Source organism: Cyrtonyx montezumae, unplaced genomic scaffold (genome assembly GCF_038088225.1).
Source record: "Cyrtonyx montezumae isolate F1298 unplaced genomic scaffold, pur_monq_1.0 scaffold_11, whole genome shotgun sequence".
Lineage (NCBI taxonomy): Eukaryota > Metazoa > Chordata > Aves > Galliformes > Odontophoridae > Cyrtonyx > Cyrtonyx montezumae.
Genome location: NW_027071837.1, coordinates 17,603,400 through 17,629,780, shown reverse-complemented (window position 1 = coordinate 17,629,780; position 26,381 = coordinate 17,603,400). Strand labels below are relative to the sequence as shown.

The following is a 26,381-nucleotide window of genomic DNA, read 5'->3' as shown; positions in this document are numbered from 1 at the left end:
TCAACAGTGGTCATCATACCTGCAGAAATCTGTGTGCTTAGAAATTCTCTTCTGAATTTCCTGGGCTTGACTAGTGTGAAATAGCAGCTGGGAAGTTCAGCTTACTACAGTCATTGTGTGCAAGAGTTCCTAAATCAAACTCACTTTTACTCACTTTTATACGCTTTTTGCAGGGTTGGACTCGATGATCTCTAGAGCTCCCTTTCAACCCCTACAATTCTGTGATTCTGTTATTCAAGAAAGAATCAGTTCTGAGATAGTAGGCAGCAAAAATAATCAAGACAAACAGAACATCACCAGAGACAAGTATTACTGCCTGTCTGAATATTTATCAAATTAAAAACAAAAATAAGAGAGAATGGAGCAGCATCTGTCATAAAGCGTACCCACGACAAGGGTATTTATAGACTCGACCTAAAACAAAATGTTTGCAGTTTCTTTATGCAACCAGTTTTTCCCCTCTCTTGAACATAAGCCCCTTTGCAGTCCCACTGAGCTCAGTGGGGTGATGGCTCTGAGCCTCCACGTGAGGAAGCCTGGTGTGCACTTTCACTTTTTTGTATCTCATATCCACAGGCACCTAGGTGCTTTCTTTGAAGACAGTCGGAACACATGTGTACAAATGATAAATCAAGACACTGGTCCAAAAAAAAGAGTATGTTGCTTAGATGGTCTGGTTTGCAGGTGTTCACCAGAGATGAGCTTCCTGGTAAAGGACACACTTCCTGTGTAACTCCATACAAGTCACCTAATCTCTCAGTGCCTCATTTTAAAATGAAATTGATAGCTCTCTGATACAGTGACACTGTATGTCACTGTACGTGGATGTTGCCAGAGCTGTGAGAAGATGCTTTGGTACTTAAAACACTGTCCCTTTGCTCGTCTATGCCAGGCATTCAGGCTGCAAGCCCACTTATAGTTTTTCTAGACCTGCCTCTGGTTAATTTTGCCACTAACTAATGCACAGCCTTGCATTTTGCCACTATGCAATCCTCTATGGGGTTGCATCTAATGCAGTCCAGGAGAGACCTTCTTCCTGCTTGGGCTCTGCAGGTAAAAACTTCTATGCTTATGATGAGCTTAACAGGCTGACCAGGAACGTGGAAGCGGATTCCACCTGAGGAGTAAACGCATGGGCAGAATTGTAATGAGTGAAACCTGTCCTCACCCTCTTCTCCAGGAAGTACTGCCCGTGGACAACTACGGTATTCATCTACCACATAAAGGGGGTGCTGATACTTCCTAAGCAATTGTATCCTTCAGGCTCTAGGGAGAATAAATGATTGATTTTCCCCTCTTTTCTTTTCTTATGTGAAATTGTTTTCAAAAACCTGTTTTTTTCTTCTGTAGGAGATGACCCATTCCTGGCCTCCTCCTCTTACTGCTATTCATACTCCTGGCAAGGCTGAGCAGACCAAGTTTTCTATCCCAAGCAAGGTACAAGTAATCTATATCCAGTGACCTGATTAACATTCTGCTCTGTTGTGTGTTCTTCGTTGGTGAGCTTATTTTTGTAATTTGTTATTTTTTTAATTTTTAAATTTCCAAGCCTTTTTTAGTTGGACATTCTCAATTAGAGAATGAGTTTTATCTCTCATTACAACAGCTTTCCTACATCCAATGCAATGTCTTTTGTTTTTCGCTCTGAACACAGTGGCTGTGTCTTTGCGATTGATGCACAATGAAGTTTAGACTGCATGGACAAATCATAGTTAAATTATGCTTCTGCTTGTGCAGTGCTGTGGCATCTGTCTAATGCATGCTCCAAGGGCAGATGGTTGCAGAACACATTGCCTAGTATTGGCCTTGTTAGAAGCATGCACTCAACATTTGCCACATCCAAAGCAGTGGCCTGGAGACTACCTGCAGTTCACCTCAGATGTAGTGAACTGTTAAATCGTATTATTTGAACATGTCTTCAGCCCAAATTTTGTCATTGCCTTCTAGCTGTGATTCTGGTAGAACATTAAGAGATCAGTCTTGCACCCAGAGCAATCTCAGCCAGTGATAACATTTGTTGGGACCTGAGCACATGTGAGCTGATGTTTGGGGAAGAGGGGAATTTCCCCTGGCAGGGAATGTACGCCATAATAACATGGAGCTACGTACATTCTAAAGGAAGCACCTTGGAAAATCTCTCTTAAAGCTGGACTGGTACTGCTTGACACTATGGTTCATGCAATCGTGTCCTCCTTTAGAAGCTGGAATGTAGTTTTCCTTTTACTGACTTTATCTGTTTGGCATATAGTCACCTGCCTGAAATGTAGCCACCATACTTAATTGGAAATCGTATGAAATTAGCAGTATCTGTGGCTTCTTAAAAATAACAAAGCCAGTGCCCAGAATTTTTTATTCTGATGGAATGTGATTGTTACTCCTCCAGCAGTGCCAGTGTCAGTGCATTTAACTCCTGCAGCAATAAACACCATAAATCATAATCATACAAGAACAGAATCCTCACTGTAAATCTGGTTAAATTCACGTGAAACTGATTAGACGAAAGCAGATTCCTACCTATGTGAATACATGCATAAGTGGGAGTGGAGTGTTGGTTTTTTTGTTTGTTTGTTTTTTGCCAGCAGGAAGCTGTGTTTTTTAATTTATACTCTGCCTTAATATAGTGTTCAGTTTTTGATGGGTCATTTTGATGTGAGTCCTGCAGACTGCTGCTGTCTCCATTGAGAGCAGAAGAAGCATAAATTCAGAGGAGCTGAAATTTTATTTTGCTATTATTTGCTTTGAACTTTTAATATCCACAGTTGTTAATTTCTGGTGAGGTTAAATGTTTATGATAAAATTCTAAACCGTATAACTGGAATATAAAAGTTCAACTATTAGAGCTAGCAGTTTAGGAAATAAGAAAGCACAAAATGTTTCTGAGTTAGTTAGTTTTACCTTAAAAAAAAATTATTTCCCAAACATCACACAAAATCAATTGTAGATTGCCAAATTATTAATATTAGACATAGCACGGCTAGGTTCTGCCACGTAAACCAGAGACAGGCACTATTAGAAGTTCTTAATTTAACCAAAAAAATAAGCATCCTCATGAGAAATATATACAAAAAATGCGATTACAAAAATGGAACTTATCAGAACAATTTATCCCGTTGACATTCAAATTTCAAGTGCCATGTTTACTCTTAGGGCACGATTTACTTCACAAGGGACTGACTGACAGCACAGTACAATATTAGGAACTAATAATGCCCTAAGAGGAAGTGCAGCGAGGGCTTTAATGACTTTAACATCCTACAGAACTAACACTTCCAGCAAAGTAGTGCTTGGCTGTAAGGCGACATTGTAAATAACACCTCAACTTGAAATGATCAGACTCTGCTTGGAAGGAGAGCTGATTACAATCACTGTGGACTGCGGAGCCTAAAGAAAAACTAATCAAGAAACCACTGTGACATGAAAGTAGCATAGGCATTGTGAGCCAACAAAAATCCCTGCGCTAGCATGCTCAGGGTTACAAGCCAGATTCTCCAGTGTAGAGTTGTATTTCCATTGATTTCATTGGATACGAACCAATGTCCATCAGGTGAAGAAATGCTTATTGCATCTCTACCAACTCTGTCTGAAAGCCCAAAGAAAACTGCTGTGCCTATCAATAAGAGATTACTGTATTTTCAAGCAATATGATCATAAATGAAAAGCAGTGCTGTTGAATTTACGGTATTTAAATGTTATGTCATAGATGCATTGCACATGTGTATGTCCATGTTCGAGCCTGGAAAAGGTTGGGGAGGTGGAGATTTACAGCAGCTGAGGACAAGCTGTTGTCTGATGTACAAAATTGTCCTGAACTAGTGCTCTGTCTCCATGTTTAATGTTTTTTTTTACATTAAAAAAAAAAAATTAGCTAATGTCACCAGTTTTGCTCCGTGATCTGTTCTCTGTACCATCTCCTTCCTTACATGTGTAATACCAGTGTTCTTAATCTAGCAAGCTAAGATATATCATACCTTTGCTTTCATGTAACTAATACTGACATTTTGTGTGTTCTTCTTTGTAGGACTCCCAACATCTGACCTCAGGATACAATGTACAAAGTAGGTCTTTATCATCCTAAAGAGTCAGGGTTAGGTTGTTTTGTTTTTTTTTTCTTTTTGTTTTTTTCCTGTTTAACATCATTAAAGGCTAAAAAAAATGATTTCTGTGGTGCTAAAGCAGATCAGTTCCATTTTTTTTTTATATGTTATGCATTGTGGCATGTTGTGAGACCGAGTATAATTAGATGTTCTGACAGCTTTGGGTGCATTTTAATTCTACAGTAATCTTTTGACATTTGAAGATGTGTTTCCTTTGTTTGCAGAGTGGAGTGATCCAGCGGGGAAAGTTGCAACTAAGTCAGTGCCACAAAAGTCGTAAGTATTATTTCCAGCTTTGCATCTTCTTTTAAATTTATCACAGAGAATGAACTTATTTCTGCAAAGGTAACTAAAATCTAGCTCCACTCATAATCTTGTCCTGGTGTTCAGGTGTTCTCAGTAGTCCTTAAAAATTAGCCATAAACCAGTTTTATGTTTTCAGTGCTTATTACTGTTTCTTCTTTTTAAGCATTAGCTAACAGAGCTGTGTATGAAAGATGAGTTTATTAAGCAGAAATAATGCTGATTTTAGTTGTACAGCTTGCCAGAATTAAATCACTTTTATGCTTCTCTCATCAGACTCTAAGCCTCTTACAATAGAATATGCAACCCAGTGAACAGATGATGCATGAATTTTAATGTTTATACTATGAGGAAGAAGTTAAACGTAATACAAAACGATACTACTGACTGGTGTTGAAAAGTGGGTCTTGGGCTTCATACGCATTGAAACTGCTGAAAGTCACAGATGATCTATAAATATGACAGTGGAAAATTGTAGAGGAGCTAGTTCTCCACTGTGCTAAACCATTTTAGAATTGGTGCTTTCCTGGTTTAAGACTGTGATAACATGACACTGTGTTGAGACTGAACTGTTTCCTTACTTTTACTCTAGGATCTCAAAATAATTTGCAAATGGGAATTAAATACTTACTTTGATAAGAAGTTTGTTGTTTTGACACTTTTTAAATTATTTCAGTTTATTTTATTTTTCTGTTCAAGCGTTTTAAACTACCAAATGCAGAACCTTGCCTGCTTAAAGGCACGTTTTTTTAAATATGTGTTCATTTAAAATGACTTCAAAATGATTCTGGTGGTTCTGCTTTAACCTACCAAGGACACAATTTTGGCTAAATTTGTATAGGGGAGGAAAACTCAGTGGAGAGATAATTACATCATTTAAAAAATAGATTTTTAATATATTGTTTTTAATGCAATTTTGTGTACAGGAAATAACTTGCTGGAATTCAGACATCTTTTTGCAACTACATACAAGATGTGGGACTAGACTGGTGGTGTGCGGTCCAGTGGTACACTTACTAATCCCTGCAGGTCCAGTTCCTTGCTCCTAAAGTCATGGAAGCACTCATTCAAATAAAGTTAGTTCTGTGCATAAATCTTTGCAAAGAAACTGCGGAGAAATGCTGATGATAAGTACATTACTTTGAGCAAGTAGCATTTGTTCATCAAACTTAGTATCAAATTAGTGCTTCCCCTTTGCTATTTTGATTTCCTTGATGGTTGATTTCTGACTTTTTAGAAGATCCTATCCAACTAGACCCTCTGTTCTTTGTAGCAGAATGGTTGCATTCGTGCTTCAGAACATCTAAGTGGTCCAAACCTAACATCAAGCACATTCTGAGGTAAAAAAATACAAAAAAACATACAAAAAAACATTAAAAAACATAAAAAAAAGATATCATTGCATCTTAAAATGATTTTTCTCCTAAAAAAAGCGTATTTGGACTCCACTGTGAAAAATATTTTAGTGAGCATACTATAAAATACAGTATTTCAATAGTTTGTAACCAACAGTAATAGACTTGTCAATCATGGTTTATAGTTATAAGCTGAATTTCAAAAGAACAGTACTTCAGAGCTCAGTGGTATATAGTGCATTTAATGGGACCAAAGCTCTCTATAGGAAGCCTGATATAAAACTCGAAGACACTGAGTACATTTTATGAACCAGTTGCTCTCTGTTCTGCTGCTTGATCTAAAGTTCCAGTACTATCAATCAGATTTCTGCTGCAATGAACTGCCTTCTTATGGTAGGTGATAGATTTTACACATGAGAGATCAGAGCTGCAATAAAGCTACTTTTATTTTTAGCTTCCAAATGAAGATCAGCTAACCCATTACTATCACTTTTTCTCTTTTACTGCAGAAAAATTGTTAAGGCAGCTTCCAAGAATTTCCACAGGGCTTTGTAAGGTTAGAAGGCAGTACACTGTGAGACTTGGTATTACAGGGCCAATTTGTTTCTTTAGATCTGCGTGTACAATCACCACCACGTTCAATAGGAATTACTGTACAACAGGACATACTGGGGCATAATGAAATTGAAACAGAAAGTGGGGCAGAAAGGCATAATGGAATCAAGTAGCTAGAGCTGGATATTGTTATCCAAATAAACTCTGATACACTGAAAACATCTTCAATAATTGTGTATTTTAATAATTTGGTATTTATCAGAATAAAGTTGTGTTAGGAAGGATGTAATCTTTTTAACACTGGATAGTGTCAGAGATACTGGAGTGTCTGAATAAAATTTCAGTCCAACTCATTCCCACTAACACTTTTTGTTACACTGTAAGCCACACCGCATGATCTTACTGATATCAAAACTGTATTCCCACCAAATATTCATGTATTTTTAATGTATTTTGTCAATGGAAGACTGAGTTGAGTTGTTTGACTCCAAGAAGAGAAGGCTCTGGGAAACAGTATTTCAGCCTTCAAATACAGGTATGTGGGCTTACAAGAAAGAAGTAGAGAGAAAGAAACAAGAAAGAACTAGATCTTCACCAGAGTATCTAGTGATAGAACAAAGAGTAAAACTAGAAGGGTGTAGATTTAGATTAGATGTAAGGAAGAAATGCTTTAATATGAGGATGCAACCAGCAGTGGAACAGGGTGCCAAGGGACCTGCAAGTGCTCAAACTCAGGTTGGATGGGACCTTGAGCAACTTTGATCTACAGGAAGAGATCCCTGCCAATGGCAGGGAGTTTGGGACTAGATGATCTTTAGAGATCCCTTTCAGCCCATTACATTCTATCTTTCTATGATTTCAGCTTGATCAAAGCTGACTGGATTTATATTTTCTCACTCATACTCTGTGTTAGAGATCTTATTAACCTGGACATTCTTCTAGATATTTTCCTTTTTTTTTTCTTTTTTAAGCTTACATACAATTTGATTTAAACTTAAGTCATATTTTCCATTTTCAGTGATAGTCTTATAGATTCCATTGGTTTCATTGGGAATCTGTAGGAATTGATACTAATATGCTTGCCTTCGCTGTGTCACTGTTATACCATGACTAATTGAGACGTGTAGAATAAAGATGCTTTGCCTCCATGATGCTGTATTCTGCTCTAGCAGACAAGCTGCCTGTATCTCATTACAGAATTTGTTTGTGGAAGCGCTGGCATTACAGAAGATCAGACCAAAGGGATGATGTTGGAATTGTGTCTAAGTTCTGCACATACACTGTACATGAATGATCAGGGATATTTTAAATGATTCATAAATCATTTAAAATCATTTAATCATTAAAATCATTTCTCTAACCTCAGGTCTTAATTTCTACTCAAAAGTCTTGAAATTTTGAACAACTAGCGCATGCATGGGTATGTGTATACCGTGGTGGCTTTTTAGGGCTGAAACTAGGCTACGTACAACTATGCTTCATCCCTTTTTTTTTTTTCTTCATTTTTGTTATCATTTTTTTTATGTTATCATTTTTTTTTTCTTCTCTTTTGTTGTTGTTATTACTTTATTTCAAATTCCCTGTTCTGTGGGGAGCTGTGCAGTCAGTTTTCAGCTGGTCTACTCTGATTAGTTTGTTACAAATCACAGTAAGTAGGAACGGAAAAGGTGCAACCAGTTGCACTGAGAAGGATTTTCTGTCAGCTTCCATGCATTCAAGGGTATATACTCAGCTCATGACTTCGGTTTCTGTTATATAATAACCACTGCAAGTATGTCATCCTCAAACATCCAGTTCTTTTGTTCGGTTTGGTTGTTAGTACTTGGCCTCTGTCCAGTTGGAAACTACCCAGAACCTTTTTTAATCAAGCACATCCTGTGTTTTGAAATCATACTGCAGACTAGTCTTAGTTTCCATAAAAGCCCAGCTGAAAAGAAGAGTGTAATCATCATGGTATTCTTCCCATGTCATAAAATGACTTCCTATACTTACAGCATTAATACAGTACTAAAAAGCCCTTCTCATGGGCTAGGTGAGCTGCCGGAAGCCATTAAAAATGTAGAGCAACAATCTTCTCGCATGAAACAAAAACATCTTATTTTATCTATATACAGTTTTTGCACTCCATTGTACTTAACGATACATAACCTGTGTGGGAGCTAGAGGGCAGCTAAATAGTTTGGGTTCAAAATCAAAACATGCAGCTAAAACCTTTTATGTTAAATTTCAAGAATTTCTTATTGGTTGCACACCACTGGCTTCAAGCAGGCCAAGATTTCGGTTCAATGAAAAACATTTCAGTAAATACTAGCACTTTTCTAATCCTATGGGTCATCACAGTACTAGATGGAAAACTGTTTGAAAATGGCAGTGTGCTCCCTGACATCTAACTACATCTCCTAAGTATCTAATGGCTTTTTGGAAGTTCTCCACTATGTCAGGGGCTGTGACATGGGAACCAAAATTTGGCAGCATGTTCAAGCTATGAATTAAAGGTAATACAATATTTGAAACAAATCAGGTCCTTATGAAGAGTAATCAGATATCAAGAGGATTTTACACCAAGGATTATATAATGGATAATGCTACAACAACTAGTATTGTTATTCAGAACATTCATATCAAGAAGGGCTGGTGAATTCTTAACCTTGAAAGGATTCAATTTTAAAAACCTGGGATGCATTCAGTATTGATGCATGATTGCCGGGTCCTGCACTTTGGCCACAATAACCCCATGCAATGCTATAGGCTTGGGGCAGAATGGCTTGAAGAATGTAGAGAGGAAAAGGACCTGGGGGTGTTGGTTGATGCTCGGCTCAACATGAGCCGGCAGTGTGCCCAGGTGGCTAAGAAGGCCAACAGCATCCTGGCCTGTATTAGAAATAGTGTAGCCAGCAGGAGCAGGGAGGTGATCATCCCCCTGTACTCAGCTCTGGTACGGCCGCACCTCGAGTACTGTGTTCAGTTTTGGGCCCCTCACTACAAGAAGGACATTGAGGCCCTGGAGCGTGTTCAGAGAAGGGCAACAAAACTGGTGAGGGGCCTGGAGCACAAGTCTTATGAGGAGCGGCTGAGGGAGCTGGGATTGTTTAGTCTGGAGAAGAGGAGGCTCAGAGGAGACCTTATTGCACTCTACCACTTCCTGAAGGGGGGTTGTGGTGAGGAGGGGGTAGGCCTCTTCTCCCTGATAAGTAATGACAGGACGAGAGGGAATGGCCACAAGTTGCGCCAGGGAAGATTTAGATTAGACCTCAGGAAGCATTTCTTTTCTGAAAGAGTGGTCAGGCACTGGAATGGCCTGCCTAGGGAGGTGGTTGAGGCACCATCCCTAGCGCTGTTCAAGAAGCGTTTAGATGAGGTGCTAAAGGACTTAATTTAGTAGTTGGGTAGAGATAGTGATAGGAGGATGGTTGGACTAGATGATCTTATAGGTCCTTTCCAACCTTATGAACTTATGAACTTATGAACTTATGATTTCCACTTCAGTCGCATAGACCAAGAAATATTAATCTCCATCTGAATTAGGAAGAATATATATATATTATATATACATATAACTTTATATCTGCATTCCAGTCACAAACCAGTCCAGATGTAATATGCTCATGGAGATGAAATGTCAGTATTTCTAATTACAGCTTTTAATCAATAATATTAAAACACAAGAACATCAATTGATCCCACCAGTGCTGATAGCCTGTTCTCTTTTATAGTGTACATTCGTTTTCACTTAGCAAGTGTGGCAAGCTTTAATCACTAGACTAAGTACTGCCTGTTTGTAAGAAGTGGGAAGTTCCAAGGATATTCCCTCTGGGTAAACTGGGAAAGTCATGAATACAAGGGACTTACGCTGCCATGTACAAATTATGATAAGTGAAACAACACTGGCATGTAATTGGAACTCCATTAGTCTTTAGAGAGCTGCAGTGCACCATATTAAAGGGACAAATAGAAAATGAAAATAGAAAATCTGTCTGGTAAGATATCATTCATCTTTCATATTTTGTTTTGTTTTATTAGTTAGAGGTTTCCTTTGCATCCTCTTGCTCTGATAAGTTCTGAGGAGTTACCACCTGGGATTTAGAACAATGATAATCAGTCATGATTATATCATTTTATTCCTCACTGCTGCAGGCTTCTCCTATTGAGCACAGTACTAAGTAATCAGGACTAAAACATGCAAACATTTCCTTCGGCCAGTTGCTCTTAGAAACAAATTCACAAAACATTTCAGCTGTTAAGTATTTTAAAATTCAGTGCCAATTAAAAGCTCTGTATCCATGAAGATAAGCCCATATTCAAAATAATTTTTAAATTAGACTTCTAATTAGTTTTCACTATTCAGCTGGCTTCCATACAGTTTAACCTTCCTGTCAAAATAAAGTTATTTCCTAATACATTCTTTTCCATGATCTCATTCTCCTGACATGTTTATAAATCAGTTTAAAAAATTGTATGAACAGAACTAAATTAATTCTCTTAAATTTTGCTGATCAATGTTGAATAATTTTTCTTGACTATCACAGGCATAATTATTGTCCTTCTTAGAATGCCTGAAGCAACTTAAGCAACTGCCATCTTACCAGGTGATGACTGCAACTCAAATAAGCATTAAAGCATTTGAATTTTGTTTGACACTACATAAACTCTCATGAAATGAACATTTTTTTTACCCTGAACACTGAAATACTTTGTTCCCAAGTATGATGCATCACAGCTAAATATATGCTATCACTAAAGTGTGACCACCAAAGTGTCAGTATTAATAGAGACAGGTAAATGACACACATTAACATGTTTAGGTTCAGGATGTATTTCCCTGTCTGCTATTTATCTGTTACAATTTTGGAAAAGAGTGAGACTGTAAATCTGCCACAGGTTTCCCTGTATTTAAAGAGCTTTTCCACGAGCAGCAGTATATATTGTGCTGTCATGGCTTAAGTCGAAAAGCGACGCCTCAATTTACATTTTTTGTGAAATGGAATCGCTTCTGAACTTCAGTGCAACTTCAAACTTCAAACATTTTTTAAAATGAAACAATTTTCAAAAGCAAACGTACTTGGTAGATCTGAAAGTGTAAATCAGAATAGATCAGAGAAGGCCACCAGAGCCAGCACCTTCACACTTACTGATGACATCCATATAAACTAACTTGTTCCTTGCTCTCTTTTCACCATAATTTGGACCTCGCCCTACTGCCTCTTAACTCTGACCTGTTAGAAATTTCAGCTTCAGAACCCAGTCATTTACCTCACATGCAGTTTCCTCCTGATGCTCACTCCTCTAGTCACTTTCATTTTTATTTTCGTGTCTTACTAGTTGTTTAGACATGAGTAGCCTGAGCTAAGCTGAGAAAATTGTCACCAAGACTTGTCTGCACCAAGCAGCAAAATAATAGTTGTAATCGGAAATGGGTGATAAGCTTGAAAGAAGAATGGATTTTGCAAGGGACCTTGGCATTCATAATACCAGAATGGCCATGAAACTCCCAATCTGTGTCCTAGGGATCCTAGGTAAGGCTAACTTCTAGTATCACAACTTAATCCTTTGCATCTTTCCTCTGAATCTCTCTTGACAACCCCAATAATCCACTACATTTTTCTCAGCTTTATACTCTCCATCCAGATGAACTTATATTGCCACCATTATCCTTTAGGCTAAGGGCTCAGCAGGGCTCCAAACCCGATCAGTTTTCTGTCCAGAGGGTTTCTTTTTATGAAGTTCTCGTAACACCCCACAGGGCTAGGACGTGTTCACTGCAGTGTCCTGTCTTGAATGGCCTTTGGAGTTAAAGATTCAGAATGTCTTTACCTTTATGGGTCTTCTCAAATGACTGAAAACAAACAAACAAACAAAAACAACAACAACAAAACAGGAAAGTTTTCTCCACTGCTTTGCTAATTACTATTCTGAGTTCCAGGAGGAAGAGCCACTTGCTTTGCTCTTGCCTGTGCAACTTACAGAAGTGCACTTTGAGAATTTGTTATTGCTGTAACCATAGGTTCCTTAAGATTGGATGTGGCCCTAGAGCAGGAGGGAGGTATGCGTAGCCTTACCCCAGCAGGTGCAAGCCGATTGTTTAACTAAAATTTGTGTTACAAAAAGCACAGGGTGGAGGGGAGCACAGAAAATTGGCCAACAGAAAGTTGTTTCCTAATTCCCATAAGGGTTTGTTTTTTTTTTTTATCTTTCAAGATAAAAATACAAATATATATATATATATATAAAATTCTGCAGGTAGTTTAGCTTTCATGGAACTGTCTCTTATTGAAAAGTCTTGTTTGTCAAAATACTTCAAAAAAGATCTTCCTAGGTTCTGAAAGAAAGATGTTGACTCATCTACCTTGTATCAACAAGGAAGGTTTCAGTGTAGCTGTCAGGCTCAGCTCAGTCTGTAATAAAGTAGTAAATATCACCAGTAATGAGGGGATTGCTTTCATGACTACTTATTGCTATATACTCCATATAAGTATTTCCTTTTTTTTTTGACCACATGTATTTTACTGCATTTTGAGGACCTATATGTCTTTTCTGCACAGAGAGAGGAATGTAAATCAGTGTTGCCCATTTTTGATTTAACATGAATTTCAATAGTTCCAGACAAACTGGAAAGCCTATACAAATCATATAGTTTCAAGTCTGGCTGTGTGCTAGACTGGAATTTTTTGTTAGGTCAGACCTTTATCTCAGCTTCTTTTTGTGGTTCTTTATGGGGAGATTGAAGAGGAACTGAAACTGGTGACCTGTCTTGACCTTTAGCACTGGATTAAAATTCCAACTTGCTACCATGGCAACAGGCCTTGAAAATTAGATCCTGACAGAAGCAGGGAGAAACTTAAAACTGCGACTGCGGCACTGAACTGAAGAGAGGTTGCTTACAACTGTCAGTGACAGGCTCTTAATTGAAATAATCTGCCTTTCTCTGTACTTAAAAAAAAAATACAAGAAAGAGAGAACAGAAAGTGGTGTCTCGATGGTTTTAGGCAAACATCTGCTGCAGTGCAGAGTAAAACACATCCTGATGCATCCAGCACAACCAGGCTGTGGTGTTAGAGGTGGCTGCAAATGAGCCTGCATGAAGAGAAGGAACCTAGACGTGCACTCATATTGGTTTAAACCACTCAGATCAGGCCACTAGCAGGAGCCAGAGAGTGGTCACTGTGAAATTACAGGTTAACTTTCTGCTTCTTTTCTTTGACCAGACATCAGAGTGCAAAATAAACGTCATAGTGTTGTGTCTGACACCCAGGATCCATGCAATTATCTACTCTGAAAATGGGAAGGAATAAACATAAGCTAGAGAGCGATATTTCAGATCAAAGGTAATAATAAAGTTACTCATTTTCCAATCGATCCAATGCAACAGTCAGACAGAGATGATAATGCAAGTCCTTCGCTGCTGAAGGAGGTTATTTTCCTTCTCATACAGAGCAAAACATGAAGAGAGAAGGTGCTGAGGGTCATGTAATGGATATCCTGCTCCTTTTCATCTGATCCAGGAATCCTTCTTATCCTAAAATCCAGTAAACATGAAGACCAGACTGTAGTGACTTCCCATGTTAACTGTGGCTTTCTCAAAACACATGAGGGTCCTGAGGATACTCTGAGAGCCCCATTTCCATTCTCCCCTTCTTGTGGTGAGAATGGGCCATAACGACCACCTCATCACCAAGGGGACTCCTAGCATCTTCTTTTTCTAAATTCCCTGTAGGGATTGCTACCTTCTTTATTAAAAATAAAAATAATAATAATTAAAATGGGTAGCTTTTACATTCTAGGTAAAGGAGACTTTTTAATGGATAGATAGTGCTGAGTTGGATTAGATGCCCTGTATAGCTAGATAACCGTAGAATCAGATTGGGATATAGATATTGTGTATGACTCGATGAAAATGTAACAGCTACAAGTATATGGTATTAAATTTTTTGAAGAATTGCTTTTGACAAAGCTTCGTGTTTGCAGACAGTGCAAAATCCTAAGACTGTGTTTGGAGTCTGATTTCCAGTAAAAGATATGCAAAGAAAAATACTTCCTTTGGTTTTCTTTGCGCCATATGGCTAATGTATTTGATTTGTTACCTATTGGTGAACTGTATGATTACAGACGATCACAATCACAAAGTTTTGGATAATGTATTTTGTATCATTCACCTCATGGTTCAGAGATAATGGTTATCACTAATACTGCCCATTATCTAGAGCAGGTAACCATTAGGTAAGTGCAGGCTGCATTGAAATAACACATTATAATCTCATCTTAAAAAAACACCAATTTCTGGAATAGACTGTTGATATGATACACAGCAGAAAGTGGATGAGTAGATGAACCATTTTCTAACAAAGGGAAATAAAATCCACTTAACATTTCTCAGAGTTATGTGCTTCAGTAATGTCAGGCAGTTAAAAATAGAGGCCTTGAAATTTCAAGTGTCAAGTTAGTTCCTAGAGCAAGTTAGTTAAATCTGAGGAGTTACAGTCACAGATGAGTTTGGCCCATCCCAGCATACACCTGCCACTGTTACCATTCCCAATAAAAGCACCACTAATTCTGCCTTTAATTACTGTCAGACTGTAATATGTAGCCCTGGAGTATCTGGCAATAAACTTGTGTTTTGCCAGAAGGAAAGGTAAAAAGACATTTAAATAGGTTTTTTAAAATAAGCATGAAATCTCTGAAGATGTACTGTTGTCATGTAGGCTGTATATCAAAATACATAAGCATCTAGTTGTAACAATAGCTTTGTAAACACATTACTGAGCAAACTATGAAAAGTAATCCACCAAGGAGCTATTTCCTTAACTCATAAGCACTAAGTTAAGAGACCAGTGCCATAAAGTAGATGCGTGCAGTTAAAAAATACTTTCCTGTTTTTGTGAGATTATTTTATTTCAAGCCCAATGGATAGTTCCTTTTTATTTTAGATGCTTATATTTTTTATGCTCGGAAATATCTGTATTTAAGGAAAATGCCAGTCCTCCTTGAAAAATCCATTAATAATTCATTAATATGTGAACAAGGGCCAAACAGTGCTTGAAGGTGGGGTGAAAATGCCCACATGCATCTCACATGGGCAGGATGGCTGTGGTGTCACGCAGTCCTACCACGGCAATCCTCTAGCTTATTGTGGAATTACAATATTGCACTGAGTAATTAGAAAAGTCTTCAGCTGTCATTGCTTTCAGCAGCCTCCAGGCATGGCCTGAGGGGCAGCTGGAACCCACCTCCCAAGGCATGCAGAGCCTCCTGACTCCCAAACCCTCTTGGAGTTTTGGTGAGCTTTCATCTGCTGCAGGGCAGCCCTATTGCATCAGGGCTGCAGGCTCCTTACCCAGCTGCACACGTGCTTCAGTTTTACGGCCATTTGGAAGGCCAGATAATCCTGGCACATCTGTCTATCAGCTGTGCACATCACTTGTCTTTATGTCCCCACCTCAAGTCAGGTCAGAGCAGACTGCTGTAAATGGCGAGGTCGTGAGACAACCCACCCCACAGTATGGATCGTTCAGATCCTATGTTGACATCTTGCCTAACGCCTGGCTGAGGATCCTTCCCGTCATACCGTATTCAGTGTCAAGAAGGGAAAGGAGAACACAGCCAGAGTGTGATCTGAATTCTGGGCTGATGGGCTTTTTTGCACTTACTGTGTCTTCTTTCAAGTGTGAACAGCAATGTTACGGTGACTACAAGATGAGTTCACTCAGATAATATGCAGCTCCCTTTCAGCGGGATTTTATTCAGGAAACTGCATAACTTGAGTAAGTGAAGGTGTTAAGTGAACTATATAAAACTGGATATGGAATTAGTCCTCCATAGCTACAAATCAGTAAAATACATACATTGCCAGTTGCCTTCTTTTTTTTTTTTCTTTTTTTTGCATTTGTCTTAAAACTGTGCAGACATGCAAATACTGAGCTAAACATCCAATATTACATTTCTTCTTCAAAATACAGAGCTATTTTCTTTAACTGGTGTAGCATACTATTATCATTATTATTATTATTAGTGGATTAAAAAAAATTACACAGAATTGATATAGGTTAGATCTTGGTCTACATGGTGTGTGGCTCAGATGGATTAATATCAGTGAGAGACCAATCATTGATTTTCTTTGCTTTGTCTTAATCTGTAGAAGTAGCTGTTTCGGGGACTAGTGAAAATGTGTGTGGATGAAATCTTGGCTGTGACTGGTCATGGTGCTGTTAGAAGTAATCAGAGATTGTCTCGATCTGAATGATCTGAAGAATGACTGAAGAATGATCACTGCGTCTGGTTTGTGAAGATTTTACGGGACTTTTTATTAGTATAACAACATGGCACTTCAGTGTTGCTGTTTTTTTAAGACTAAAGGCTTTAATAAGCAGTTCTTTCCTGTGTAGTAACATTTAAAAAGTCCATTCTGATAGATACCATTTCTTCACGTGTTGTCTACAGAACATGCACTATGCATCATATTAAAGAAAGAATAAAGCAAACATAATGAATCTATTAAATCGTAATGGCTCCCAGTCGTGACAAATTTGCAGATTAAAGCTCATCGAATACACATTTAAATGATAAATGATAATGGCTTGGAAAGAACCATTATGATCTATTTCATCAATAATCCACATTTTTTTTGCCTTGTAACTACATCAAGGATGAATATAATAGATAGAGCCTGATGTAAAAAATATTTTGTTTGTGACAGAGAATCAGAGAAAATAATTTCTCAAATTAACAAATTTAAGTGGTTGTTACTGTTTGTTTATACTGCTTGTCCATGACAGATTTTTCCCCTAATTAATATTAATCATTTATGCTCAGAAAAAAAGTGTGACTAATCTTAGTATCCCTTAAACTTCAGTTGATTTCACTATGTTTTGGAAAGAGTAACTTAATAAAATGAAGAAAGGATGCAGCGTTAAACACGTCAGCTTTTCTGTTGCTAATTGTTCAGCACTTGGGAGCACCTAGTCCCACAAAACTGTGAGCAGCATTCAGGTGGGTTTTCATAGATCTGTCACATTCCCCATACAGAAACACATGATCTGTTTTTTCATTTACTGTGTGCTGGAATTTGCTGTGACTTCTCAGGACAGCCCTCAGGGCACTCAATTAGTTCCCAAATGCATTCTTTTCAGTCCAGATGGTGTCGATGTGTTTCAACATTCACATGCATGCATGTGTATAAGACCTGATGGGATTTTCCTTGAATAATAGAATGGCTTGGGGTGGAAGAGACCTTAATGAATATCTAGAACATCTAGAATATCTAGAATATCTAATATAATATCTATCTAAATATATATATATATATTGTGGTTTTTTTTGTTTTTGTTTGATTTTTATTTCTGTGATCCTGGAGGGATTTATATTATATGTCATGGCAGTCTGACAGAAATTCCGACTGGAAAGTTGCAGTTAATCTAAAGCTGAAAATTTTCAAATTAATCACATGTTTTCATATGCAATATTCAGAAGTCAAATCTGTTGCAAATAGGAACTGTGGTGGATCCATTTGCCTTCCTGTGTTTGTGGGAAAATTGAGTGATTTAACATTGAAGCACTATCCCACTGCATTTAGTCACACTAAGCCATCTGAGCTAGTGGTGTCATTTAGCTGAAGGACGTGGAAGTCCATTTTAAGAACCACGTTTACCAAGTACTTCTGAGCATTTTCTGTTTTCTGGTAAGGTATCACTTTCTGCTGGGCAGCCATTTAGCAATAAACAAGACAGTTGGTGTGTCATCTGAGAAATAAAGAGCAAGGTCTTCTTCTTGGGCCTTGATAGTCCTTTTGACAACATCTATGGTTTAGGTAGTTCTCTCCAAAAATAATTCCTTGTTATTTAGATTTTTGATTTATAGCACATGACTCCCCTGCTTCACTGGAAGGTAAGCACTTCAAGAGGCTTTTATCTCCTGCATTTGGTATCTGTAGTAAGTCAGTACTGATAGCATCCCTTACTACGTAATGTTTTGAATTACAGAAGAGTGAATGGGAGGCTTTGAACTTTCAACACACACTTTATGTAAGTTCTCAATAAAACATAAGCTTGCACTGAATTTTGTAGTCCGTCTCCTGAAGACTCCACGTCCAGCTATTTTTAATGCCTGTGCCAGGAGATGCTGGGGCTGCAGTGACATTCACAAGTTCCTGCAAAGATGGGATTTGTGAGGACAGCTGTGGTGTCACCTAGTATTAGATCTCCCAGAACCAGTGCTGAGGAGCTTCCACTCAAACCAGTGCTTCCACTCAAACCATGACAACATCAGGTAGAAACCCTGTGGGATTGCCACAAGGGCAATAATGCTTGCCACCACCAAAGGGCCAAGAGCTGTGACGGCTCCTGCACTGGCATCAGTTTGGTCATCATAAGCCACAAATTTACGCACACCATGACACAGTGGAGACATGGCCTTAATTCTTCAGAAGCGTGCAGTCCAAACGATTTGCACACGACAAATGCAGAGTTGGGCTCTGTGTTTTGATAACCTGGTCACTCCTTGTGTGGCCTGCTTCAGTCTCCCAAATCCCTGTGCAGTCATGTGAGGTACTCTTATGGCCAGGCTCATGACTTCAAAACTTGTCATTAAATATTCCTCTCGGCAAAGTTTGGTTTGTAGGTGCTCTTCAGGAGGGGGTCAGTCCTGAGTGTTAAAAAACAGCTCTATTTTTAAACTTTCTTCCATAGCAAGATTTTCTCAAATGACTTGCTGCAGTAAATGGGTCTTTTTAAATTTAAAAAGTTCAGTCCTGAGTTCAGAGGTAGCCCTCAGGCACTGTGGTGGCAGATCCTTGTACATATTACGGAGTGATTATTGACAGAGTTTAACTTTATTGACCCCGCTCACCTAATTCCTGACAAATTTTCTAAATGTGCTCTCTAATGTCCTTACAGAACACTGCAGACTTTGGGTAATTCCAGAGCTGCATCTGAGATTACTGCTTTATTACCTTCCACTTTTCCATTCCCTTTCCCAGGCTGACTGGTCCTCTGTCGTTTCTTTTTTAATATATTCTTATCAGAATACGTGTGTTTGTCCTTCCCATATCTTTCCACCTAGCATTTATCCAGGGCATCTGATCTATTCTGTTGACTCAGGCACTTTCCTTCTCCTGCTGTAACCCATCTCAGGAATATACTTGCTTATGCAGAAAAAAAGTAATTCTTTTCAGCAATGCGATAGCTTTGCCAATGAGTTCAGTGCAAACAGATGGCTTGTTTATTCCTCTATTGATGACTGAGAATGTTCTGAAAATCTGTAAACTTTCTACCTATCTGACTTTCCCTGTGCAGACTTGCATCTCTTTTCTCAACATCTGCCATGACTTTGGGTTTCTTGCTGGATCAGCTCATTTTCCCCTCTCTGTCGAGCTTGCACAGTAAAAGCCATACTTGAACTGGTAGAGAAAAACAAAATATTTAATTTCTTCACAAGATTCTGGTGTTGACTGCATATATCTCCTTACTGTATAACTTAAGTAGATTTTGAGCTTCAGTGTTTTTATTATTAGACACCACTGAGGTTGTTAATTGCAGATAAATTCTTTGGATTTTAGAGAAACTTTTGTAAATTTTCACAGAATCAAAACTTAAAGGAAATATCACTTTAAGAAGAAAGGTTGAGTACTTTGGGAGTCTTCATGAACCTTTTTCATTTTTTCCCTTTACAATAGAAAGGCTGAAAGTGAGAAAATAAAAACAGAAGTAAATAATAGGGCATGTTTGCAGTGTCTGGAAAGAAAACTTACTAAAGCAAATTAGAGCAAAATCAAGAAAAAAAAGAAGAGCTTTTGTAGAAATAACTGGTCAGAAAACTTTTCTTCCCAGACAGATGTCAATGAAAAACTATAGAAATGTGTTTCAGTACATTGATTTTTTTCTCTATTCATGGACATATTGCATACATATGTTTACTTGTCTATATCATATTCATATCCCACTAAAAGACTTTGTAATAATGCCCATTTATGTTCACAAAGTTTAACTTAAACTGGAAATTTTCTTTTCAAGGGATTAGTCTGGAATTATTTTTTGGGTAACAATATCACACAAAACAACTTTCCTAGGAAGAGATTAGGGAAAAACACATCTTCCCATTGCTTTATGTTAAAATCCTACTGTTGCATCATTGGCTTTAAATACTGTAAGCCTCGAGAAATCACTGGTTAATGACACAACTTTGCCCTAATTAGTTCCAAGAAGGAGACACGGATGTTTCCAGGGAAATTTCTTTGTGTTGTGGCCTTACGTCCAGTTGAACACAGGAGAGCTGAATGTGTGACTGTTGCCTGTGTAATACATTCTCACATGCATAGTGAGTCAGAATATGTGTCGTGAATAAAGTAGGGGAAATGGGAAAAGAAAACTGAATAAAAACAGCTTAACACTGTCTTTCAGCATCAGCTCTGTTCCCGTTTCTATTGCAGCTTCTGAGTGGGGCTATGGAATGGAGACTGAGAATTGAATTACAAGGTTGGTTGGTAACAGCAATTTGTGCAAAACATAGCTCTCACTTTCTGACCCGCCGAGTGCCTGACCTGGCAACCTTACTCGCACTCCTAGCAGATGTGTTTGTCCAGGTGTGCAGCTTGTATGTGTAATGCTTTAAATAATGATAGGTGCTGATCATTATTCTTGCAGTACTAAAGAGAGATGTGTAAGTGTACAGAGATGAGCATGATGCATAGTAGATGAAGAAAATAGAATAGGGTGAGAGAGATAAATTTGTTGTTAAGACACTGAAGTGGTGCTTGGGGGAATTTGATTGTAATTCCAACTTCCTGTATGACCTTTTGGAAACTATGCCTGGGTTCTCAGTCTGTAAATACCAATGGTGTTTTTTTCCTATTCCCTATCTTTTCAGTTTAGCAAGGACTTCTTTGTGCTACATCTTTGTGCTCACCTAACACAGGAGGCAGGGAACCTTCCCTCTGGGTGCAGTAGCACGTGTGTGAGGTGACATGAAGGTGTGGATGGAGGTAGGGAAGAATGAAACGTGAAGCCATGGAATGGGAATCCATGTAATTGCTTCAGAACTTTCAGAATTCAACGTACGATGCTAGGGATAAACCCGATGAAAAAATGACCTATTACAGACTAAGACTGTAATTTCTGTGAAACTCCCTAATATAAGAGGCTTCTGTAAAAAATCTGTTCGTTTAATCTCTGGCAAACTCTAATAGGGCTTTTCACATAAGCTGTTTATTAGCATGCATTTGAGATGAGTGCATTACCCATGAGTAGTGAACTCACAAGTGAGTTATGCGGGTAATCCCAAACAAGTGCCAGTAAAACTTTTATAACACATGGCATCATCATGGAATTTGTTTAGGCCACATATTTTACAGGAGGGAAAAACTATGTTAGTCACATATTAGAAGGTTTATGTTTTTTTTTTTTATTTGACTGGTGCAGTTTTCACATCACTCTCCCTCTAAAGCCAGGCCAAGTGAACACCCGCCATCCTAAAAGGAAGAGAAAATTACAGCAAACACATTTTTGAAATCTCCCTGAAAATAAAACAAGGAGCAGATTCTAATCTCTTTACTCATACCAATACCACCTTACTCCCCAAATAGCCCCACAGATTTCTTTGGGACCATTTGTCAAGTGAAGTGTTATTTGACATGTGCAGCAAAACTCAGAATTGGCTCAATATAAACTAGCTTTTCCCATTTAAGCCCTCTGAAGCTCGCTGTCTTCAGTGGTGAGAAACACATTTATTTTGTTTTTAATCCCATCAGAAACAAGCATTCTCATGCTGGTCAGAGGGCTCATTTCAGCCCTCTATTACCAGACATGGGCGATGTGAAGCCAAATCCTTGCAGTTTTTGAAAGGCAAGATAGAGAACCGCCCTCCTAACAGGATTGCTGGCAGAGACAGCTTGCTTCTTCCCTGTCCATTGAATAGGTTGGTTTGGGGCACCAGAGATGGAGCAGTTGGGGTTCCTTCCACTTCCAGCCGCTGGAACCAGCAGCATTACAATGCATACCTTGAACCAAATATATACATATATATATATATATTTATATATATGCTATATATAAAGTCTGTTACAGTGGTGTAAAATCTTTCTCACTATCACTTCAGTGTATTGGTTGCTATGTCCCAGATTCATAACTCCTTATCCCGAGAGCAGTTATTTCACCTTACATATTTGTGCCTTTTTTCCTTCATAATGCAAACTGTACATCATAAGAGAGAATTTTTATATAGCTTTTTTTCATTATTTTTTTTTTCACTGCTGTGTTAATTCAGTTGTCAAGACCATAGATCCTGAGCTGGTAGGCAACAGTAGCACTCAACCTGCCTTTAGTGAGAGCAGGATCAGTCCAGAAATGTCCTGGGCTCGTTCCTTTGTCTCACTTAAAATAACCGCCCCTGTGTTCTGATGGCTAATCAAAGATTGCTGCTTACAGCTCCATGCATAACCTAGCTATCTCCACATTAACCTCCTCCTTTCATTTCCTTGCTAATGTTGAATAGGAAACAGTTATTGAACTGCATTTATGTTCATAGAAACGGTTTGATTAATTGACTGTGCTTTGAACTCTCGTGACCCGATGCTGAAATATAGCTCAGACAAAAGTGACAGAAGCCCCGCGACAGGATGGGGCTATTAAAGAGCACCAGTAAGCTGTCCATGGTCAGCCTGCATTCACGTTCGTGTTTATCCTTGTGGAACTTGGTAAAAGTAAAGACAGATGTCCAGCTTATCTCATGGAGTGAATATCAATAATCATATGTACTGATGCTGCTCACTGCAAGTCGAGCCTACTCCTGCTGTCACTATGTCTTTATGTGTCCACAGGGAGAAAACCTGGAAGGCAGGGGAAAAAATGTAAGTATTGCCAGAAATCTCTGTAGGCTATCTGAGAAGGAGTGGATGTGCAAAACATTTCTTTCTGCATAAACATTTAGAAATCAAGCTCTCATAAGTCAGAGATCCACCAAATGTGGTGTGAAGAGCCAGATGAATCCTGCCTTCTGGCATGCCATCATTTGCTGATTGATTTGGAATGCAGAAGGGCCTTTTTTATTTTTATTTTAAAATTTGAACCACATCTTAATACAAATCAGGTGAAAAATAAATTGAAAAATAGCAAGCCTGAGATTACAGATGTGCCGGCTTCATATTGTTCAGTTTAGCTGAGGTCATAGTCAAACCCATCAAGTTCACATCATTTAGTGTATGGCCACTGAGGTAATATTCAAACAAAAGAAAAGCAGTCAGAATGCAGATACGCTCCTACTTTGCCAGCTGGCCTCATTCAGCTGTATAAAGCACACTGGCTTCAGCTACACAAGGAACTCTAAATCAGCAAGGAACACGGGTTTGTGAAGGATATTCTGTTCCAAACAGCCCAGTCATGCTCCAGCTCTCTGACTTCAAATCAGTCATAAAAAGGAAATACCTCTCCTAATATTCAGTTGCATATTATGAAATATAAAATCTAAGAACTATGCTAATGATGATACAGTTCATTTAGACAGAGGAATTTTTCAGTGGAGGACATTTGTATTCTGCTCAGTGGCTTAGAAAAGGCTTGAATTTCCTAGAAAGCCTACAAGTAGAATTACTGGCAGCCGTTCCTGTTTCATACTGGTGGTGTTGCCATGCTGGTTTCCCTGCACACAGGTATAGATTTATGTAGATTAATTTGGTATAGTACAGTGAATTGCCACTATGATATATATTTTAGAATTACTTCCTAGCACAGCCTAATGGCTGAAATCAAATAAAACATAAAAGCAGATTTATAAAGATTGCTGTATAAATCAGATAAAGCTTTATGTTACCTAGCATTGGTAATGGAAGCTTTTCCTGCAAATAGTATAGAAGTTATTCATGTAATATTTTCATTATTTCTGTGAGAGGAAAGCAACAAAAAAAAAAAAAAAGAAGAAAAGAAATAAACAAGTCTATCGGGCTTAGCCGCCATTTAACATCATTAACTATAATTTTGCCTGACAAGTTCTCTCATCTGATGATGAGTGGAATGGTAGAAAAGGAGACTGAACAATTGCATAAACCCAAATGAAATATGCCCTTGTATTCTAAGTGTGCACAGTTAAAAGAGAGCAATTTATTATACTTTTGCAGCTAGAGCTTAATCTGGTTTTAAATAGACCTTTTTTTCTTGTAACTTCTTCCGAGATTTAGCTAGTTGGAGAAGATGCATGATGCAGCGTTCCACAGTAGCTCTCGCTCACACCAGTTTGCTTTGAGATAACTTTATTAGTGCAGTGACGATGAAAATAACTCACAGGAACCGCAGATAGGCCTTCAAACAACAACTGATGTATTCAGGGGGGTTGAAACAAGTTGATAAAGGAGTAATGAGGGAGAAAAAACGAATACAGGGCAGAGAGCTGGGAGGTGGTATAATGGGCCCAGCACCTCCTGGGCCCTGAGTGGGTGGCAGGGGGCATCTCCATTCTGCCAGCCTCCCTGGGAGGATGCAACTTGCAGGCTGCCCATCGGTTTTCACACCGGGCACTTCTAATATCAAACTGCTGTAGTGAAGCAGTACAAAATACTTTGGCCTCCTATTGTCAAAATGAGTGGAGTGTTTAGCAGGGTAACCTCACATCTTGAAGGCAGAACTATCAGCTGCCTGTATTCGAAGTGTGCCTTGTGATTCCTCCAGGTGGTGAACATATCACCTCTCGCTGGTGGAATATTTTGACTGTAGTTATTTTGTCTGATATTAGCCTGCAGTTTTCCACTTATTCATTAGATCCCTCAGACCTTGTTGTTTTTCACTGGTAATTCTGTAATTATACCAACTGTGATAAACACTCTCTTACCTCTTGAAGAAATGCATCTCTGTGCCTTTGCATGTGAAATGAAATAAGCATCTACCTGAGCATTTGCACCGTGGATTGATTCGAGCAGATGCAGAACTTGTGAGTTTTACATCAGATCCCACAGAAATAGAAAAAGGAAACTTTTCCAAAAAAAATGATACGTGTGTATGTGTAAGCAGTTGAGAGACAGAGCAACACCAAATTCTTGTAACTGTGCCCAGCTGGCACAGGCTGCACTGACATAACACTGGACCCTCTCACCCTTGGGTTACCTGTTCAAATTCAAAGCAGATTTGGAGCTAGCATAGGTCATTACATTCTCAGAGCCATTCAGTGCCCTGTGTGAAATTTATTGAAGATCGCAGTCCAAGTCGAATGGACATGTGTACAAATCCAGTAACTATAATTTTAATTGGCACTCCTGTTGATAGAGGCAGCATGGAGGCTAGGAACGGGGCTGCAGATTGAATTTACTCTCCTTGTTCAGACCTGGGTTCAAAACCAGTAGAGCAGAGTGTGGGATGTTTGTGTAAATTCTGTATGATAGGAATGTTTTTGAAGTGAGAAAGGACTGAAAATTTCAAATACATTTGTGAAGCCTAAAGTCTCCCAGAAAACCTTAACTTCATTGCTAGCAGTGTTCACTCAGCTGCCTGAAACTTTGAAGCGTCTTAAATAAAAAAATAAGGAAAAATATGTTCTAATTGAAAGTCACAGAATACCAGGAAAATTAGTTAAGGGACTGTATGTACTGTGACTTCCTACGAATGAATGACTGTTTAAACAGAACCAGATCTACTGGTCTTACAAATATATTTTCCTAGAAGAAAGATACTGTTTCCTAACAGAAAGGAAAAAGAGTAGCCTCCCCTCACACACACATCCTCCCAAAAAAGAAAGAACATGTCCCCCACCAATTGCCTGAAGCAGCTCTGTGACCATGAGCATTCATTGTCTTCAGAGAACATATACTGCTAAAACTCCTTGAAGGAATGAGTTTTAATTTGGTTTACAGAAAGCTTTAGGGGGTATGGTTCTCTACAAATTAGACCACAGGAGCTATAAAATGAAGGATGTCCTCCCTAATTAGAAACAGTGGAGAGGCCTGGTTATAGCCTCTCCTATAGCTTCCTAGTTATAGCCTCATGGGTGCCCTCTCACATCTAAGCTGGGCAGATGTTTCTCTAGTAACTGTTGTCTAGCTATTTCCTAGAATTTGTCTCTTGTCCAATTTTCTGTCTGCACTTCTGAACACACCTTCCTTTGCTGCGGTGGT

The 26,381-nt window shown here is 38.6% G+C and overlaps 1 protein-coding gene across 2 annotated transcripts in view; it reads left to right on the top strand.

Annotated features, from left to right (window-relative positions):
- Positions 1–26,381, top strand: part of AFF2 (ALF transcription elongation factor 2) — a 338,480-nt gene that overhangs the window by 202,085 nt on the left and 110,014 nt on the right. Inside the window, exons 5-8 of one of the 2 annotated variants that reach the window (XM_065729740.1) lie at positions 1,351–1,437; positions 4,019–4,055; positions 4,319–4,370; positions 23,106–23,135. In XM_065729740.1, coding sequence (XP_065585812.1) covers positions 1,351–1,437; positions 4,019–4,055; positions 4,319–4,370; positions 23,106–23,135 — 206 coding nt within the window. The remainder of the gene's footprint in view (positions 1–1,350; positions 1,438–4,018; positions 4,056–4,318; positions 4,371–23,105; positions 23,136–26,381) is intronic. The other variant, XM_065729742.1, reaches the window with a different exon arrangement.